We start from the raw sequence: 20,780 nt of genomic DNA on the forward strand, positions 1-20,780 counted from the left end.
TCAGTGCAGACACGTGTGTAAGTACCAACTAAGAATCAAAGAAACAAAAAAAAAAGAAATTAAGGGCTGCGCTTCTCCAAAATGCCATATATATATATATATATATATATATATATATATATATTTTAAAGGTTGTCTCAAAACTTTCAACATACCAAGCGTGCCCTTCATATTTGAGAGTGAAAAAGAATACTAACCATATCCTAAAAACAAATCGTTGCCCAACGTTTATATTAGGAGCTCTTTGAGAATACAGTTCAAAATACTAACACATTAGTAAAATGAAAGTGATAATTTATGCTCTTCGTTTCTTTCTTTTTGTTCTTTTTGTTCTTTTTTTTTTTTTTTTTTTTTTGTGTAGAAGCATAAGTAAAGGTTATTATGCCAAACGAGCCTGTATGTAGTTGCTCCTTTTCTTCTTCAGTTTATAGCTCATGAATCCTCACAAACACAACACAATCTTGAACTAGAAAAAACCGGCAATAAAGGGCAACTATTAAAAATGGCAGTTAAAAATGGCTTTGGGGAGACAAAAATAAACTGGTAAATGCACAAGAGAAACTAGAGTAAACAAATCAAACATACATTTTGATTATGAGAAGAATCAAAATTACAATTTGTTTCTGTAATCAGGACCCAAGAACCATGGAACGGCTGAATTTCACTTCGTTACCGTCTCATTTTGGGTGCTGTTTTTGCTAATATTTTACATTTCCAGGGTCACCTTGTCCTTGCAACAGAGCCAATCATCACCTAGTACTACTAACCAACTGCCTAAGTGATATATAATGTATCACACTTTGGTCACCCTTCTACAATCAAACCATAAGGGCAATGGATATTGATTTTGAAAATCTTGTTAAAGATTATGACTCAATATCTATTCTAACTGCATTGTACACTCAACCAAAACCTTGGAAAACAGATAGCATTTGGGCGGTCTTGGAAAACAGAACAGCACCACACTACCGGTTTTCCCAGCATCCCTAAGCATCCATTATTCCCTTCACCAGCCGAATAGATTCTGCATTACAAAAACAAAAAACAAAAAACGAAAAGATGAGACAGCCTCAGTGAGATGCATGCAAATGCAGATGGAAAAAACAAGTTGAACGTGTTACGGTTTTAGATAATCCCAATTTCTTCTTCTTCTTTTTATCAATATAGGCCATGAGCTCATCTTGCCGGACGAGAACATCCCCCAAAGTCTGCATAAACAATGGCAGTAACAAGTCAGAACTAATTCTAATACAGTGCTTTGGTTTTCAAAATAAACATCTTACTGTTTTATAGCCTTCACATTACAATATATTTTATACAGTATATGAGGTCAGCAAAAGTGACCAACCTATAGAAAATTTCACAAAGTAATCTAGCACTTTTATTTTGTATTTATTAAGAACTTTTTCCTTTTAGAAAAATTGGGCAGATTGACTTCTCCCCAGTGTGAGGACAACAAAATATATTATTAATATAATCATCTAGCTCTAAGCTACCTCTCCATTGTTCTGTTCCAACTAAACGAAATCTTATGAGACAAACACGAAAATAAGGAAACCATCAGGTAATTCAGCAACTCCTATGGAGCCCAAACTAAAAGTGACAGAATGTTAAGAACTTAGTAGTGCATCCCGGACGATAAAAAGAACAAAAGGAAATCAAGTAAAACAAGAAACCTTCTTGGTCGCCATGAGCTCTTGCTCCAAGGCATCAACCCGGCTTAAAGCAGCATTCAGCATTTCCTCCTTCTCAGGGGGCATGGCTACAGGTTTTGCACTGAGAATGGTCATTTTCTCTTCCAATTCAACCATGCGTCTCACGACAGACAAGTACTCCCCTGCACCACAGATGGTAGGTGCTCGTAACTGGTGTGGGTGCGCCTGTCCTTTCATCATTGTATCATCACAGTACATGGGGCTGGAATAAAGAGTGGCATTGGTGAGCCTCTTGGGCATGTCGCGGGCCAGTCTGATCATGGTGACAACACCCATAACAAAGGACATGAAACCAGTGGAGCTCTGATTGCAAAACCCTTCAGGAGCCTTGCAAGGATCATGCATTGAGAAACAATCTGCTGCTATACAACAGAAAAGTCAATATGTACTAAAAAGGTTGGGCATAAGTATGTGCTTTTAACTAAATGGTTGGTGCTTTAAATTAAAAGAAAATATCTGGAACAGACCCCAGCAGAATTTGCTGGGGAAAAAAATTACAATAATCAATGGACTCAAATACAGATGAAAATGGTGGTTTCATTCTTCTTCTCTGTAGACTGTGTTTTCAATTTTTATTCAGAATAAGAAAAGTTCATGTTCATCAGACAGTAATATGGTTTAAAGTAAAAGATTATTGAGAAGGAGTGGACTTCAAACAGGAATTAAGAAAGGAGTTGCACATATGCCTAGAGTGGAAAGAACTTAAAACCAGGCGGGCATAACATAATGCGTTAGAGAAACAGGGAGGAAGAGCAAGACATTTTATGCTTAATGCGGGGAGGAACTAACAGGCACAGGGACATGTAGAGGGAGTTTAACAATTCTGTGTTTTACAGGTCTTGCTGCTCTATCAGATTTCGCATTTTTCACTCCAGTTTTAACCGTGTAATATTTTTTAATGGTAAAGATCATCTGAGTTCATTCAGATAAAATTCACAGAGACATTCGTTAGCTTTGGTATCTTGGATATTGTCAATTTCATCTCAAGTCTAGTAAATATACTTTAAGCAACTCACAAAGACTTATCCAACTATTTGAGATTGCCTATATATATTATGTTTACACCTAATTTAGAAAAAATAATAATTTATGTTTACATCTAGAATCATGATTAAAATTGTTTTTGTTGATGACATAGACACTTCTAAGAGAACCAATAGTAGAAAGGGAAATGCGAATGGAAATCTAAATAAATAAAAATGTTCAAAAATTAATAAAACTAAAGTATAATATATAGATGGTAAATTCACTAAAGATAGAGGAAATGACAATATAATAGTAACAACTAAAGACTTAATTATTACTCAAAATAACCACTTTCAATATTGAAGAGAGAAATCATGTAATAAGTAGAATTGGAATCAGATTGGACAAAATTGAGACAAGTTAGACATATAAAAAAGGTTAAAAAGGAAATGCTACAGTATTAGGAGTAGAATTTAGATGTTTAAAAAAATACAAAATAATCAATCCATAAGTGAAAATGTTGATATCAATGATAGCTATACAAAAAAGAGACATGAATATTAATCAATATATAATAGATAAATTAGGCCTATTAAAAAGAAGTTAGAAGAAAGTAGTCTTTGATGGTATATACATGTACAATATAGACCGATATAAAGAGCAAAACTAGTTAAAATAAAAGGTAAGAGAGAAAGATATATATCAAAACTAACATGCGACAAAACAATAAAGAACAGTCTTTTGGAAATTAAAAATAATAGGATATATAGCTAGTCATATAAAGAGCAAGGGCGAAAATATTTTATATGGCTGACCCAATTCGGTTGGCATCCAGGCAAGGATGATGACGATGACCATGATGATAATGATGCTGATTGTACATTAATCAAGGGATTTTAGTAGATCTTTACCAAACATTTTGGCTCATATGTATGTATGTATGCTATGACATCACTTTCTCAAAAAAGAAGAAAATTTTGTCTGACATCAATGAGGTACCATGCGAGAAAAGTTGCAGTTGCAACATATTAGACTAGTCATCTTCCAGTCCTAGAAATTACAAGTGGGACACACTGAATGATGGATTCTGACATAATTGACACACAACGTATCTCTTGATTCAATTCTTAAATTGCAAATTCAGGCTAACATGGTCAACATATTTATCCATTACACTGTTCAACTATGCTCTTTAAGCATTAAATGACAAGTACACATAACAAAAGGGTCATAGCAATGTAAATAACCAAACTAAATTGAGGCACATCTGAACCGACCACCTCAAGACAAGATTGAGACCCAGGAAACATTACAATGTCCCGAACTAGTGCCAGTTAGTTCTGAGCCCACGTATTGTGTTTGTGTGCGCGTGTATGTGTGTGTTCTTCTATCTTTTTTCTCCAAATATAGAGCGCATACTTTGTTATATAAATTATACAAAGTAAAAACTTTCTTCCCTGATGGTGAATTTTGCAAAATTTTACGTAGTGACTTATGCACTTCCCAAATTTTATGTCATAGCCACTGGAAAGCATTAAAATAAAGATTGCAAATGCATTCAACCAAAAAACCAGGCAATGTACCTTTGGAGAAGGTAAATCTGTCATTATTTACCATTTTTGCCTGAGATGTTTCAACAGTCTTATCAACCATTGGGACTTCATACCCGCATGGTTTATGGCAATTTTGGCTAACAAAAACCTGTGATTTTTTTATTCAAACAAAAATGTGAAAAAGAAGTAAGTCAGATGCATTCTTGTGATGACAAATGAGGGGCAAACAGAAACAAATCCAACAGAGATTGAATCAAACGCAAACTAAGGAAACCAATGATGTTTAATGTGCTGGATGTACTCCAACACTTTTTAAATAGCCTTTCTATTGTAAGCTTATACTTTGTAATCCATATATAGCGAAGTGTGTGTGAGTGGTGCATAAAGAACATTGATGAAAGAGAATGGAAATCAATCACTTCATTAGATTTCCCATTACAAGTACCAAGAGTAACAAAATATGAATAAATAAACAAACTGGGCTAAGGACATCATGAGGGAATAACATTATAATCTGTTGGCACAAGTTCCACATCATGGTGATCCAGAAAATCAGCTTGGCTGTAAAAAAACAATGATAATAAATAAAACCGACGTCACTTCTGTGACATATAATGCTAGAGGCCTCCAAACTGTCTCAGCAGTCTAGCTGCCCTACCTGATATAATTCTTTTTTCAGCTAGCTATCAATTTATACATGGACATTGTTAACAACCATCTACTCTAAAAGCTTAAACTATTAGAGAGGGTGTAACTTTGATATTTAAATCCTTCAACACGGCCCTTCATGTGTGGCCTTTTTTGGTCCAACGCACGTTTCAATTTTGATTATCAGGGTGATGGTGAGGTTTGAACACAGGATCATGCCTGATCTGATACCATGTCAAGAACCATCTACTCTAAAAGCTCAAGCTATTAGAGAGGGTGTAACTTTAATATTCAAATCCTTGAACAGATATCTTTTTTTTTTTATAAGTAATAATAATATAAAAAAGGCGCTCAAAAGGGGAACGCGTCCCTATTACAGAAATAGAACCGGGACTAAGACCCCAAGGAATCCAAAAAAATAATTAAATCATCAGAAGAAGAACAAGAACTCCTCTTCACATAAGAGAATAGAGAGCAAAGAATGTGATGTTTCACCATTGCCGTAGACAACTCTTTATCTTCAAACATTCTACTATTTCTCTCCTTCTAAATACACCACAAAACACAATGTGGGATAACTCTCCAGAAATCGCGTACATCCCTTCTCACGCGACAACCTCTCCATACATAAATCAAATCCTTAGTAGATCTTGGCATTACCCAACACATGCCAAACAACCCAAAAATAAGATTCCAACAGTCATTCGCCACAGGGCAATGCATAAGGAGGTGGTCAACAGAACAGATATCTTTTTATTTGAATAAAAAGATTATACATGATCTTTTTTCAATTTTTTGTAAAAGACTTAAACAATACTTACTGCTTCATGAATAGGAGAGAATTTTGGATGCTGTATATAGCTACTTGGATGTCTTAGAGAAGAAGATTGCAACTGATCCACATCTGATGCTGCCTCCTTAATGGAAGAGTTAGACCCCTATTACAATAATTATAAATACAAAGGAATCTAAGCAATTCACCACTGACAAAAAGAACTTTTACAAAGAAAGTGTAATAAGCCCATAAATTATGATTTAATAATATTAAATAAGTCATCTACATCTGAAGATGACTTCAGATTGTAAAAGTCACATCCCTGATTTTATTAACTAGAAATATAACATAAGATAATTCATTCATCAGTGACAAGAAAAACTTGAACAAAAGACAGTAGTAAGCTAACTGAGTAATAATACAGGGGCAGTCTATTAAAATTGCTAGCAACAGAAGGGCATATTCACAAACATTAAGAAAAATGAGATACGTATTGAAAGACTTGGTCATATCATACCTTTGGGTTCTCTGTTTCATCCTCAGACATTGTTTTCTCATCTGTAGCTTGATTTCCGGCTATCCTACTACATTTGGCTTCACCATTCTGCACCATCTGCTAAAATTATTGTCACCATAAAATTGCAAGTCAAAGTGAAAACTGAATACTATAGATTGTCAATAATCTTGTATATCATTTAGAGGTTAGTAAAACAAAAAAGTACTAGAGAACCTTCAAAATTTCTGGGTCCTTCCACGGCCCCTTATCAGAACGCATACAGCCTCCTTGATCGGCACAAGTACAGGTACCTCCTAAAAATTCTGGCAATTCACTGGAACAAAGCCAGAAAAAGGGGGATATATAAACAGTTCTATAAAGTGAAATAGATAAAGTGAAAAGCTTTAAATTACACAATGGAAGTTTATTTATAAAATAAAAATAAAAATAAAAAGACGTCATATTTCATATAAGAGGATAAATTTGAATTATTGCAAAAGACAAGAAAATGAAAATTGGGAAAAAGTGCAGGCTTTGAATCAATCTAGAAGATGCTTACCTTGCATCAATTATTTCAAGCAACTTGCTCTGGTACTTGTTACTTAGAACCTGTTGAATAATTCCATTCACTGATTAATTATATTTCCTTGATTGAAACTAGCAGTTCCAGCAGAGGTAGGTGACGTCTTACATGGATCTTTGCTGTAGTTTTAGGATCAAGGAAAGACTTAACAGTGTTCCACAACATTCGAAATCCAGAACCCGCGTTGATGATGAGCATGCGATTCAAGGTCTACGATGAAGAAAATTTTGCATGTGACATACAAAAGCACATCATCAAACTCCAAGACCATAGACAAAGCAACAGGGGCGGCTGGACCCTTAGGCGACTTAGGCCTCAAATTTTTTTATTTCTTTATATTATATCCTTCCTAAAATTTTTATTTCCTACCCTAACAAATAGATATTTAATAGGGACCAAAAGATTTTTTTTTTTTTTTTTCTCTCTCTCTCTCTCTCTCTATTTTTCAACAGAGGTAACAGAGGGTTTAGTAAACTTTTTCCACCGGAATTTGTAAAACTTTCCATAATCTTATTTTAACTTTATCTTCTTTGTTCTTTTTTCCTTATTATTGCTTACATATTTCCCATCCTTTTTCATTAAGTATAAGTTGTATAACTCTAAGATCGATTATGTGACAAGAAAGATAATTGGATTGACTATATATTAGATATTAAAATGCCACTTTTATATTTTTTTGGCCTAAGGCCTCAAATTATATTGAGCCGCCCCTGCAAAGCAAGATGCTGGTAGTATAACATTGGAAAATGATAAACACAAATCAGTACCTCTGGATAATTGTCATTATCAATCTTCTGAAGGCATTGGATAAGTTCCCTTGCTGCTTTGTTGAAATTTTTAAGTCCCTAAGGCACCAATTGAAGTATTAATCCGAATTGCTTTTTTCAGAATAATCAACTAACAATACCAATATGCCTACTTTGCATCCAACTCAGAATAATATAAACTTTTAAAGATACTTATCGTTATTTCAAAGATCTATGACAAGTAATATCTATTTCAAGTAAGTAAATAGAGAAGTTTTATTTTGGTTATAAAACTTGGGTTTAATCTAATCTAATTTTATTAGATTATGTTTTTGGACAAAACAAATTTAGTTAACATTAGACTAGCTATTCCCTCTTACCACTCCTTGCACATCCAGGATGGTAGTACTTTGATCAATGTGCTTTTTAGCTGCAACTGAACAAGCTGGGAACTTGACAGCAAAGGTCCTCTCAAACTCCTGTACATGGTATTTTACATAGCGGTCCATTGTTGTGGCTTGCATCAGCTTTGTGGCGTCTACTTTCCCCAGTCTCTCAATGTAAACTGGATGGCCTTCCTTATCCACTCCATGATGTCCTTGGGGATAATGTTCCTTGACTTCATTGACTTCCTTAAATTCAAAATCCTTTAAAAAAAAAAAAAAACAGAAGGGAGGACAATGAAATTCAGAAGAGAGGCATAATCTTGGCTAGCATTAAGAGTTCCTCCACTAAATACCTCCATGATTGTATCAGCCCCAAATTCCTTCCTCCAATTAAGCATATCGGCCCACATTTGCTTTGTTTTCTCAATATCAAATTTCCTGGCCTTCAGAAATCTGTGTAATCAAAGAGTAAATTAACAAGCTCATGTCGCCAGGTTAAAAACAGTAGAGCAGTGATGTTCCAACTGCTTTTTTATGACATAAATATTCCATGTGATACTAAAGGTACTCAAATCATTTACAGTAAAATACTACTAACATATTGCTAAACAAGAATCTCAAACATTCGACGTCTTTATATCCACATATAACCATATTCTCATGGGTGATTAAAAAATCAATTAAAGTAAATCTGACAATAAAATTCAAGAATTTAAGCACTATATTGTGCCCATACTTGCTTTAATCTTGTGAAGTTTACCTCTGTACATATCTATGAAGCTATACAATTTGATATTTGAACTTCGGAAAATTTAGTGTAGTGGCAATTGTGAAATTTCCATATTATGTACCTTTTAATTACACAAGCATACACTACAAACACAGTAAATTTATGATTACGTTCATTACCGATTCCTTCATCACATGGATGAGAAGGATTTTGGAAGAAAATGGCAAGGTTAAATTAAGGAAGGTATCGATTGTTTGATTCTCTGGGGTCTCTTCAGGATTTGAGATCAGCAAGATAAAAGATACCACGTATGTTATTTATTACCTCTCTTTGCACTGATTCCACCACAATGCTACTCCATAGATTAATATGTATATATCATATACATATTCTATGTTCTCCATCTTATTCTCTAGCAAATTTGCTAATGATAACCCCATCATAGATTTGAACTAAATGTATCCAAGTACAAAATTTAAAACCATGTGTTCATTTAAAAAAAGATATGAAAGAAGGAAAGGAAATGACCTGAGCATCATATGATAATCATCGTGCCTAGATGGTAGTAATTCATCCAATATAAGTGCTTGGCGCAAGGCATCTACGGCCTGTAATTCCTCAGCATCATACTCATCCTCGATTTCGGCGGACATGACTTTACTACTTCTCCTACCTTTTTTGGCAAAAGAATGTCTGAACTTGGTGGAGGCACTAATTGCTGCTTTCTTGAAAGACCCAATTCTAGTCTTCCTCTCATCCTCATTATTTTCAACATCAAGATCTGTAAAGAAATGATAAAAAAGGAATTAAGCCCTAAACATGATGTATCAAAATATGAACATGAAAAACCTAAATATAATTAACTGCCATTGCTCTTGCTATTTGGTGTCTTATTGAAGCATTAAGATTACAAAGGCCAACAAGGCCCGTCGAAATGAGAGGTTCTTGGCAATTTATTTCTCCAATAATTTATAACTAATGTCCAATTCCAGCAGAAATATTGCTAATATAAATATATTAGACGAAAGAATTCATAAAAATTTAAAATTACCTCAACTTTGTGGTTTCTGAAAATAAGCATAAATCTCCATGACTTTTATTGTTAGCACAAATTAAAACAAATTCAACTTAGTGAATCAAGAAACAGATTCAACTTAATGAATTAAGAGAAAGAAAAGTGAAAAATGTACCGGGTTTAGGCGATAGGGGTCCAGACATGTTGTCACTTGGAGATTATCAGTTAATCAATGAAGTGACAGCAACAAGGTAGAAGAATCAAGCACTCAAATCACAAATAAAGATGCCAGAAACCAAGCCCTAGCCAAATGCCTGCAAATCCCACCATTATTGAGCCATAAAATCAGACAACATTACATATATTTGCAGTATATCTATCACAATCTAAAACGTTAAAATCAAAGCGACAACACAGATGCACAAACAAGAAAACAGTCTCTATCACACAACAATTCAAATTTATACTATATACAATGAAAATTTGTAGTGTGTATTTTGTAATTGGATAATTACATGAAGAAAATTGACAAGTAATGAAGAAGAAAAAAAGTTGTAGCAGAGAAATTACCTCTGGAAAATGTGAGCGTGAGGGAGGGAGTGGAGTATAAATTACCGAATATTGCTCTGAACATGAAGCCCTAAGAAAAAGGCGGAGAGGTGAGAGAGAGAGGGAGTAAGAAAGTGTGTGTAATACATCTATAATGGTGGAGAGATAGAGGTATTTAGGGCTTTGATTCATTTGGGAACAGAAAGAAAGCACTCTGTTCCCAAAATGGAGAGAGAGAGAAAGAGAGAGTGCAAACCATACCGCTCACCCAACTCCTCCTAACGTCTCTTCCTTCTTTCCCGGTAAAATGATTCAGTATCTCGCGACTCATTTTGCTCGAGTACGCTCGCAATCATGTATAGGATTCTCGAGGCTTATTATAACGAAGACTCTTGGGCTGGAAAATCCAAGCCCAGTGAAAACAAGTGTGTTTTTTCTTTTTCTCGACAAGAAAACACATTTACACTATATGTCAAAATAATGCAATATTTATTTCTTGAAGTATCATTTTGCGAGTGCGCACACTAATTATTTTTTAAATGTGATATTTATTAATTTGAGGATTGATACTCATTATTTCAAAAAAGGAATACTCTTTAACATGAAAATGTAACACTATTTTCTCCAGTTTTGATACACAAGAAAGTACATGAACTATTTATAGTAAAAACTTTAGGATTGTTAAAGACTTGCGCCTTAGTGTCTCATGAATCATCAAGTTTCAAGATTGATTCTTGATAAGTGCAAACAATTCTTTAGGGGATTACGCCTGCAGACATAGTTCGAGTTTTAACCAATCCGTGTTAGGGAAACCTTGCACGAGTCCCGTAAATTAGTCGTGGCAAAGCCCGGACACATCGATTAGCCAAAATAATAACACTGGGATTATCAAGCTTGAGTTTGAGGCAGTCATTTTTGCCAATAGTATCAAACATTAGGTTAGAATACAGTTCATCCCTTACTAATATTCTTAATTATCAAGGACCAACATTGTGCCATCCAGAATAGGCTACATCAATGTAACATAAAATTCTTGATACAAATCTGCTAAAAAAAAAAAAAAAAAAAAAAAACAGCTGCACTGATATTTCAGAGTAATAAACTTCAATGACAACATATATGACAAACAATCCATCACCTTTTTTCACACACTACCAGTTTACAAATCTGTAAAAACTGATGAAATGAAGACTACAAGTTTAAAGATTGATATGCGACAAGTGAACCCACACATTCAAGACAAACACTATAAACAGATAAAATTACATGAAATCTTCTTTATACCATAGTTAAATTAAATCTAGTTCTTGTTCTCTTCCTTCTTCCACGTACCCCCTTTAAACCCAATGCCTTCAACCGGGAATGACTCCAACTCCGGACACCAACTAATATTCAATCTTCTCAAGGATGGCATTGCTTGCTGCACCACAGACCATTCCTCACTCAAATCGGATAAAGCTTCTAACATTAAGCCCTCGATTCTCCAAACAGTATTTCCGTTCCCCCAAAACCTCTCATTCATCTTTGCAAGATTCCCAGAGCAGATTGATAGATATCGTAGAAACGGAAGTGAGAGTGGGTTGAGCCAGATTGGGCTTACCTTTCCTGGATAAAATTTGAGGCACAGTTCGTGGAGTCGTTGAGGAGGAGACAGTCTATCAAGTTTCAGTATGAGGTCATTGTCATTACTCCCAAAGCAACTAATTGTCAAAAATTGCAGTTGTTGGAGGTTTACCAACACATTGACCTCATCATCTCCAATCTCATCACCTTGACTTAGTCGTAAACTAAGTTTTCTGAGCTGAGTCAACATTCTCAGCTCAGCAATACGACAACCCTCTAATTGGCTTGGTCTAGCAGGCTTAAATCCCAGCAATTCCTGAAGATTTGACAGCCTCCCTAAGCCTTTGGGCAAGTACTCCAGCGAACCACAATGGCTTACGTCTACGACAGTGAGTTTTTCAAAAGTCAAAATACAAGAAGGGAGCATCCTCAGATTTTGGCAGTAACTTACATCCAAAATCTGAAGCTTATGAAGCTTCTCTAGGGATGGTGGTACTTGGAGCAATGGATGGGTGTTGCTTAAGCTGAGATAAGTTAGGTGTTGGAGGGATCCAATCTGATCTAGCAAACCCGCGAGAGGCATTTCAAAGATTGATTTAGAAAGATCCAATACCTGCAGGTGCTGACATTCACAGAAGTTCTTTGCAATGTTTGAAGCAATCTTGTTCACTTCACCACTCCGGGTGGTTGTCAGCAATGCTCGCAACTTCTGATTGCCAATAAAGTATTTTCCATTCATGTCGCTTCTAATACCCAAATGCCGACAGTTAGCATCACATGGAATGGAAAATGCATCATCTTTCGCGATCTGGATCACCAAGTCACGAACCATGTCATGGGTTTTGCAAGTGTGGATCATTCCACTATAAGCCTTATCAACCACTTCTATCAAGCATCGATTCGTTAACTCTGAGAAACAATTTTCCCCAGCTTCAGTTGACATTCTACTGCTTCTGAGTGGGACAAAACCCACTCCCATCCACCAATGGATCAATTGCTCTTTTGATATGACACAATCCTCTGGATAAAGCGAGAGACAGAGGAAGCATGACTTCAGGTAAGGTGGGAGCTCATCATAGCTCAATTGCAGTGAAGCCATCACAGAGTCATCGTTTTCTGCCAATTCATCACGGAAATGGTCTGCAATTCTCTTCCATTCATGATAGTAGGGATCTTTGCAGAGCATCACTCCTCCAACTGCTTTGATTGCTAATGGAAGACCCTTACACTTTTGAACAATATCCTTCCCAACATTCACTAGCTCGGGGTGATTACAAATGCCTTGGGTCGGTGCAAATGCAATCTTACGAAACAGTAACCAACTATCATCTTCATCAAGGAACTTGGGCCAATGAGTTCTTGCTTCCGTGACTCCCATCATTCGAGCCACTTTCTCCTTTCTCGTGGTGACAATAACGCTACTTCCATTTCCTTTGGGCAATGCTTGATAGATTCTGGACCACCAAGAATTATTGGTGTCCCACACATCATCCATCACAATCAAATACCTCTTGCCTAAGAGGTATTGGTTGATTTTCTTCAACAACTCAGTTTGATCATCTCCCACACTAGCATCTCCTAGGCTCCTTAATATGCTTCTCAAGATATATTCTTCAGTGAATGTTTGAGAAACGGACACCCATATTCTCCTCTCAAGACGATCCTCCATACTCCTATCATTAAAAACTTCCTGAACTATAGTTGTCTTCCCCAATCCGCCCATACCAACAACCCCGATTGCTAAAATACCATCATTTGCTTCCAACAACCATCCTTTAATCTTCTGTTTGTCCCCTTCCAGCCCGACCACCTGGGTGTGGTCGTACAAAGGGGAGCTCCCTCTGGCCATCCGGTTCTCATGTGCTTCCATTGTGTATGTTGTGGTCGAAAGCAACGGGCCAACGTAAGATATGATGTCCTGTTTGATCTTTGTGATTTTCTCATTAATTTCTTTGAGGCGTTTCCCGGTTAGATATCGAAATGGAAGTTTTGAAGGCCTGAAGCATATTGAACAACATTTGAAAGCTTCACCACCATCATCGTCCTCCGAATGAGATTGGCAATCCGCCAGTATATCTTCAGCTTCATAAATCAGATCTCGCAAAGCAACCAAGACCGCGCGAAGAATCTTGAATTTCCTCTTGAGCCTGTCTGCATCTTGAAGGAAGCTTTGCATAAATAGCAGCTCACCCTTCAATCTCTCGAACTGGTCCCTGTATTCGCTCAATACGCGACTCTCCTCAGCAAGAGCTTTGAGCAGTTTCTCCAGGAACACAGTAACAACTGCATCCACCATTATGTTCTGCAAACTTATTTAGAAACAAAAGAAAATCACGTGTCTTGAACATCTGAATGTATCAAAGAAATGAGAATAAAATATCAAGACAGTTGACTTGTAAACTGGCATGTAATAGAAAAGATTGGACAAAGAGAATTCATGTGGCCGACCCTATTCATATCTTAGCCAAATTATATCAATACTGTGAAGGGTATACATGGCTATTCCTACATACATACATAAGGATTATTCAACCCTTTGGTGGCATTAATATTTTTAATAATCAAAAGCCCAGGAAAAAAAAAAAAACTGCATCCACCATGTCTATGTTCTGCAAACTAATTTAGAAACAAAAGAAAATCACACGTCTTGAACATCTGAATGTATCAAACTAATGGGAATAAAGTATCAGGAGAAGTGACTTATACACAATCAATTAAAAACTCCTCACTACTTATAGCCAAATTATATCAATACTGTGGGGGGTATACATGGCTATTCCTATATATACACATAGGGATTATTGAACCCTTTGGTGGTACTATAATAATGCATATTATCAGTAGCATGATAACATCACTAATGAAATTAATTGTCAATTATCATCCAACGTTATTTCATTTATATAATTTTCTTTTAAATTGATGTTCCCTCAAATGCTATCATTGCAATGAATCCTATATGAAAAAGAGAAATCTTATTCTAATAATTGTACAAAATTTCACTAGTTATGCTTACATAATACATATACATATATATTCTTTTCTTTTCTTTTCTTTATTTAATAGCAGTCACTATGAAATCAAGATAAACAACTATATATCCAAACTTATGTAGAAACAACAGAGAATCACACCTACCTTCCAAAAAAAAAAAAAAAACAAAACAGAGAATCACATCTCTTGAACATCTGAATTAATCTGAATGTATCACTAGTGGGAATAAGATATCAGGATAAGTGACTTATATACAGTCAATTAAAAACTCCTCAATACTAGTAGCCAAATTATATCAATACTTTGGAGGGTATACATGGCTATTCCTACATACATAGGGATTATTCATCCCTTTGGAGGTATTACTATTGTTCATATTCAAAAGCCCACAAAATATATATACATACATATATATTCTGTTTCTGAAGAGGAGTCACTATGAAATCAAGATAAACAACTGTCAAATAAACAAAAGAATTGCATCAATTAACAGAATAGGATAGAGAGTACACTCACAAAGTTAAATCAGCAAAATGTTTGCCCAGTAATGAGACAAGAAAGAACAATGGAGATCCTTTTTGTATGTCCCTCCCCAAAATCAGAAACTCCAAGAATCTGAAGCCTAGCTGTTAAATGAAGAACAAAAAGGTAAAAAAAAAAAAACAAAAACAAAAACAAAAAAAAAAAGAAAAAAAAAAAGAGTAAGAATATAAACATCATCTACCACAATTTAAAGTTGATCCATGATTGAAATCTATCATCTCTCTCCTCAATTATTGAAACCCAAAATTTACATTAACATCCCCAAATGTGTTTCTATTATACATTTGCAGGGGCATGTTTGTAATTTGATAAAAATTATGGGTCAACGAAAAAGCAAGTCATCCCTTAACTACTAGAATCATTAAACATACCTCTTCAATCCAGCCACAAGAAGGAGATTTGGGAATCTAATAGATAGTGAGTTGAATTGAATTTCAACGAAAGATTAACAAGAACTTCATTCATCGAAAAATGGAAAATAATCAAACCAAGTTTAAAGATGTTGGGGTCTTAATGCAATCAACTAGACCTGCCCTGGGCCTCTCCTCTCTTTTTTATGTACTCATGCTTGTGTGTATTTATGTCTAATCTGTGTGTATATATCTACATTCAGAAGATATATACCTACCAGGGGCGGTGGGACCAACACGGATTGAAGAAAATGAGCAGCACCACGGGGAGGAAAGTTCCATCACATAGGAGAGAAGATTCTCCTCTCTTTCCTACTACTGTTCTGTGACCCAAATCACGGTGGCCGTACTGGGTCTGCCTTCCATATAGAACCATCTTCTTAACCGTTTCAATTTTTAATGAAAAGGCTGACTATTCCGACACCGATTAAAAGATAAAAGTCTAAAATTTATCCATGAAATATTACTATTAATTCTCAAATTTATGCATGAAATATTATTATTAATTAACTCTAAGCATGTTTGTAATAATTATTTTATATAAAAATATATATATATAACATTTCAACAATAATTATTTTAAATTCTTAATAAGAAATGTAATTTTTATTTTTATACATATTTACCTACATCAATATAATATAGAGAAAAACTTTCTTGCGCCTGTTACACCATGCAACATGTATATCCAACAGTTTAATACGACCAATACAACAAACATGTTGGCGCTTATATTACATAAACATCCTGAATGTGCCTATTACGTTGCACGGTGCAACGGGTACAAAAAAATTTTTTACTCTAAGTAAACCTAACTACAAGATGCACTTTAATCCAACAAAATTAGACCAACATATATTTAAGCAAGTATTAATTCCATTTATATTCTTAAAATCATGTGATGCCTGATGCTCCTAGCAGATAGAATACAATACATTCCTTCAAAATAGGTACTCCGCTTAATGAAAATATCAATATATTAACTATTTATCGGAGGGACAAGACTTATCTACTTACAAGTGAATAAGTAATTCATATTGACAGCTGATTAAAGGCCGGTCTTCAATAGGTACAGTAATAACAAGCTATAAACTTTTAATTGTAAAAATTTAATTTATTCACAATAATACATTGTTATCGATCTTTCAATATTTTGATCACTTCGTCATCATCAATTCAGATTTTTCTCTAACCCTTCCTTTTCTACAGTTTCTTCCAGCTTTTTTTCAGCATTATTGTTTCTTAGCCTCTTCCCTTCAGACCCTTCCTGAAGTTCACATCCACCATTTTTTTCCTTCATCTCATTGGCTTTAATCTGCTTATGCTTGAGGAAAGTAACAACTCCACCTAGAGCAGCATCAGTGTCCTCACTTTTCATTAGTTCCTCGGCAACTTCAGCAGGAGTGACCTCTACATTTTCTATTAGATTTTCTATCTCCCCAAACAACCTGTGTTGATCATTGATGCCAAGGTAATTGGAGGCTAAGAGCTTAAATCCTTGAATAGTACAATATGACATGTGAATGTGCATGTCCATGCGACCAGGGCGCAATAGGGCAGGGTCGAGCCGGTCCTTATGGTTCGTTGTAAAAATGATGATTCGCTCATCTCCACAACTCGACCACAATCCATCTATGAAGTTTAACAGACCAGATAATGTCAACTGCAGGAATAACATATAAAAGTGAGTGGTTAGAGAAAATTAAAAGGAGGGTAATAATTATTTTTATTTAAAAAAAAAATGATATTGGGAATATATATGCTTAATTATGGACGCACTGAAGAAAAAGGTGTTGGTGTACTAACATCTGCAACATTAGTAGCAAGATTTCAGGTTTGATACGGACACAAAAGTATGTGTCTACAAGTTTAGGAATTCATATAATGGGTGTCTTTGGTGACCAACTAATTACAAGCATGGTTTTATGCTTTTTAGAGTAGATTTTAGTTAATACAATATTAAGGGAAAGCTTGTGTTGAATCAAAAGAAGACCAGGGATATTGATGGATTTAAATTTTAAACCTACGTTCATCATCTCTAATAGTTTAAACTTTTAGCGTAAATGATGATTCACAACAGAAAGAAATACTTCAAAAAGATATATAAACTACGGGTTGTATTTGAGTTTTTATAGCCATTTTGAGCAAAACAACTAAACTCAAACCCTACATATGCTCACATTGATGAAAGAATATATATATATATATATATATATATATATATATATATATATATATGTATGTAACAACTAACCTTGGTATTAGGAACATCATTTCCGAGCTCTCTATCTTGCATCTCCACACTGCAATCTATGTCTTCAATTACAATTATAGACCGGTTGGTCGTGGAAACCAGTATCCTCCTCAGCTCAGAATTGGAGTACAAACTTGTAAGCTCCAAATCATATATATCAAACTTGAGATAATTCGCCATGGCAGCAATCAAGCTCGATTTTCCGGTCCCGGGAGGACCATACAACAAGTACCCTCTCTTCCAAGCCTTCCCCACCTTCTTATAAAACTCCTTCCTCTTCACAAACCTCTCCAAATCATCAATTATCGCCATCTTCATCTCCGAATCCATCGCCAACGTCTCAAACGTGGACGGATGCTCGAGGTGGATCGACCCCCACACCCCGCTGCCACCATCATCATCATCATAAGGACAATCTCTCGTGTAGAGCTTCACGACCCTGTCATTATCTCTTATTTCCTTGGATTTGGACAGAACAAAAGGCAAGTACTCGTTGAGTACCTTTTCTTTGTACTTTTTATGGAAAACGAGCTCGAAAAAATGCTTTTCGTTGTACATGTTGTTAGGTTCTATCACCACAAACTTCCACTTGAGCTGGAAATTCTGGAACTCGTCAACAACTTCTTCATTTTTTTCAATAGTCACGTTGAGATTCTTTTGTCTCGAAGTCTTACCGACTTTGAAACGCTCTGTTGATGGGCTGACCTTGTTACGCAGATAGATTTCTGCAGCGTCATAGACTTGGTTTCGGGAAATTCCCGAATTCTCATCTATGACGATTGTGAGTTGATTTGAATGTGGAGTGAAGAAATAGACGAGAGCGGATTGAATGTAGGATCGGATGGGGTCCGGTACAAGGTCCGTGGTGAGGGAGCGGACGAGCATTATGGAGGCGGCCAAGGAGGCGTAGGTGGAGAAAATGGTGGCGGTGGGCGGCATTTTTGGGAGGGCGAACATGGTGGTGGTGGTGGAGGTGTGTGTTGGAGGGTCAGTTATATGTGAATGGAAGGTAAACACGGCACATGTTGAGGGAAGAAAAATGAGCACCACATTTACTCCGATAGGGAATGGAAGAGTGGAGAATTCGGTAAACACCAGAAAATTTGAACCTAAACTTTCCTCACTTTTAGCCTAACTATATTCTTTTTCAAAACATGTAGGTGTATTTGGAAAGTTTTGATAATTGTTATGATATTTTTTTAGATCTTAGTCGACAGAATATTTTTATAATAAGTACTACTACATGCATGGTCGGCCTTGCGAATTGAAAAATGAATTATTAGATTAATGTACAATCAATTTTTACATAATTTGATACTTTTTCACAATTTCATTTATACAGTTTAATTTCAATGATAATATAAAATTTTAGGGTACAAAATTCGTTGAAATCGGTAAATGGGTACGAACTGATAGTTTGATTCCTGTATGGTTTGATTTCGGTTTCAAAAATAAAGAATTATTAGTGTACGATTCGATTTCAATTTTAGGTCCAGTTTCATTAGTACCGAACCCTAAATTATATATATATATATATATATATATATATATTGTATGAGTTAAGTGTAGAAAACTTCCATGTAATATTAGTTTTGTGCACAAATAGTCCATTCGTCCATAAAATTTTTAAAAAATGTGTAAATAAATACTTCTGACCACTTTTTGGTCAAAATTGACATAATATAAATTTTAAAACCCTAATTTACCCTTTTCTTCCTATTATGCCCTTTTCTAAGGGGCTCCCGACCACCACATCACTACCACAACAATTGATGGTGGCAGCTCCACCACCATAGTCGCCACACTCAAAAACCACCACCACCGCCCCCACACCTAATACAATGAAAAAAAAAAGAAAAGAAAAAGAAAAAAGAACTTCAAGCTCGATCCTCCTCTTCTGTTTCAATTTGGATGATCACTTTCGTCATCAAACCCACCTCTCTCTTTTTCCCTCTCTTTATCTCCATTTCTTGCCCCCAAAAATCAATACCCATTCTTCATCCCCAAACTAACGATGGACTCCTCAGAGAAATTACTGCTGCATCAATGGCTACAATTCAATTTGTTGTGACTCCACAACTCTTGCAAAGTCTTTAACAGTTGCATTTCTATTTATCCAAAAAATATATATATATATGAAACTAGGTTTGAACCCAACAGTCCCTCTAGCTATATTCGGCGATGCGTGACATTGGCGAGCAAGGATTCTGATCGACAGCGATGCATGATGAACGGCAGGACGGCAGTGCTCTGATCTTACCGAAGGTGGTAGAGGACTGAAACGGTTGACGACGATGGTGGTGACTGTAAGAGTCACAATTCCGACGAAACAATCATGTATATATAGGTATATATATATACCGGTGTCCCAACGTAGGTTGGCGCTGGAGTGATTCTGATGGTGGATAACAACCGGAAAGAAAGTAAGTCAGAGGCTCAGACGAGCTACACAAAATTAAGACCCGTTTTATCAATACAATAAACTCCAGTGTGAAGCTCTGAGTTGAGCTACAGAGAAGATGAGTGTGAGTGATACTGAGGGCGACGAGTGAATGTGACGTGCCCCTGCTGTTGGTGCGAGTAGATCGATCTAACGCGCCTTTGTTGTTGGTGCGTGTAAATTGTGACGTCCATCGGTGTAACTCTGACTGCAGCGACGAGGTTGGTTCATGGCGACGGCAAGTTCATGATTAATGGCTCACGACAGTGATGACAACGCGTGAACGTAACGTCGGCGAGGAACAACACCAACGAGTAAGGTCGGAACAATCGGGGAGTTATGCGATTGACCGGCATGACTGCAAGCTTGTGATGATATGCTTGAACGATGAGCAAAAAAGATGAAGCAACTGAT

The 20,780-nt window shown here is 35.8% G+C and overlaps 3 protein-coding genes across 12 annotated transcripts; all 3 read right to left on the reverse strand.

The window, feature by feature from the left end:
* Positions 1–567: 567 nt before the first annotated feature.
* LOC132266666 (phosphatidylinositol/phosphatidylcholine transfer protein SFH12-like) lies at positions 568–10,497 on the reverse strand. Of its 7 annotated transcripts, XM_059767599.1 has the most exons (16): positions 10,424–10,497; positions 10,184–10,253; positions 9,789–9,927; positions 9,127–9,379; positions 8,222–8,321; positions 7,863–8,129; positions 7,504–7,581; positions 6,845–6,946; positions 6,713–6,762; positions 6,388–6,487; positions 6,175–6,270; positions 5,704–5,820; positions 4,265–4,382; positions 1,677–2,077; positions 1,122–1,208; positions 568–1,024 (listed from the first exon to the last, which is right to left on the reverse strand). In XM_059767599.1, the coding sequence occupies exons 3-16, from the start codon at positions 9,814–9,816 to the stop codon at positions 1,007–1,009; spliced, it is 1,815 nt and encodes a 604-aa protein (XP_059623582.1). In that variant the 5' UTR covers positions 9,817–9,927; positions 10,184–10,253; positions 10,424–10,497; the 3' UTR covers positions 568–1,006. The 7 variants fall into 7 exon arrangements, with proteins under 7 accessions (XP_059623582.1, XP_059623585.1, XP_059623584.1 ...); XM_059767602.1 differs by having other exon boundaries at positions 6,175–6,261; positions 10,184–10,497; XM_059767601.1 differs by having other exon boundaries at positions 1,677–2,071; positions 10,184–10,497.
* Positions 10,498–11,249: 752 nt separating this feature from the next.
* On the reverse strand, positions 11,250–15,984 carry LOC132266669 (disease resistance RPP13-like protein 4). Of its 4 annotated transcripts, none has more exons than XM_059767610.1 (3): positions 15,891–15,984; positions 15,236–15,345; positions 11,250–14,034 (listed from the first exon to the last, which is right to left on the reverse strand). In XM_059767610.1, the coding sequence occupies exon 3, from the start codon at positions 14,019–14,021 to the stop codon at positions 11,463–11,465; it is 2,559 nt and encodes an 852-aa protein (XP_059623593.1). In that variant the 5' UTR covers positions 14,022–14,034; positions 15,236–15,345; positions 15,891–15,984; the 3' UTR covers positions 11,250–11,462. The 4 variants fall into 4 exon arrangements, with proteins under 4 accessions (XP_059623593.1, XP_059623591.1, XP_059623589.1 ...); XM_059767608.1 differs by lacking the exon at positions 15,891–15,984 and adding an exon at positions 15,634–15,839 and having other exon boundaries at positions 11,250–14,027; XM_059767606.1 differs by lacking the exon at positions 15,891–15,984 and adding an exon at positions 15,634–15,839.
* An 859-nt stretch (positions 15,985–16,843) lies between these two features.
* LOC132316341 (AAA-ATPase At2g18193-like) lies at positions 16,844–18,883 on the reverse strand. Its single transcript, XM_059814834.1, has 2 exons — positions 17,927–18,883; positions 16,844–17,335 (listed from the first exon to the last, which is right to left on the reverse strand). Exons 1-2 carry the CDS (start codon positions 18,881–18,883, stop codon positions 16,844–16,846), a joined length of 1,449 nt encoding a protein of 482 aa, XP_059670817.1.
* Between the last annotated feature and the right edge of the window lie 1,897 nt (positions 18,884–20,780).

This window comes from Cornus florida, unplaced genomic scaffold (genome assembly GCF_030987335.1).
Source record: "Cornus florida cultivar Cherokee Brave unplaced genomic scaffold, ASM3098733v1 CherokeeBrave_3.0.0_Hap2_Chr07, whole genome shotgun sequence".
Taxonomy (NCBI): domain Eukaryota; kingdom Viridiplantae; phylum Streptophyta; class Magnoliopsida; order Cornales; family Cornaceae; genus Cornus; species Cornus florida.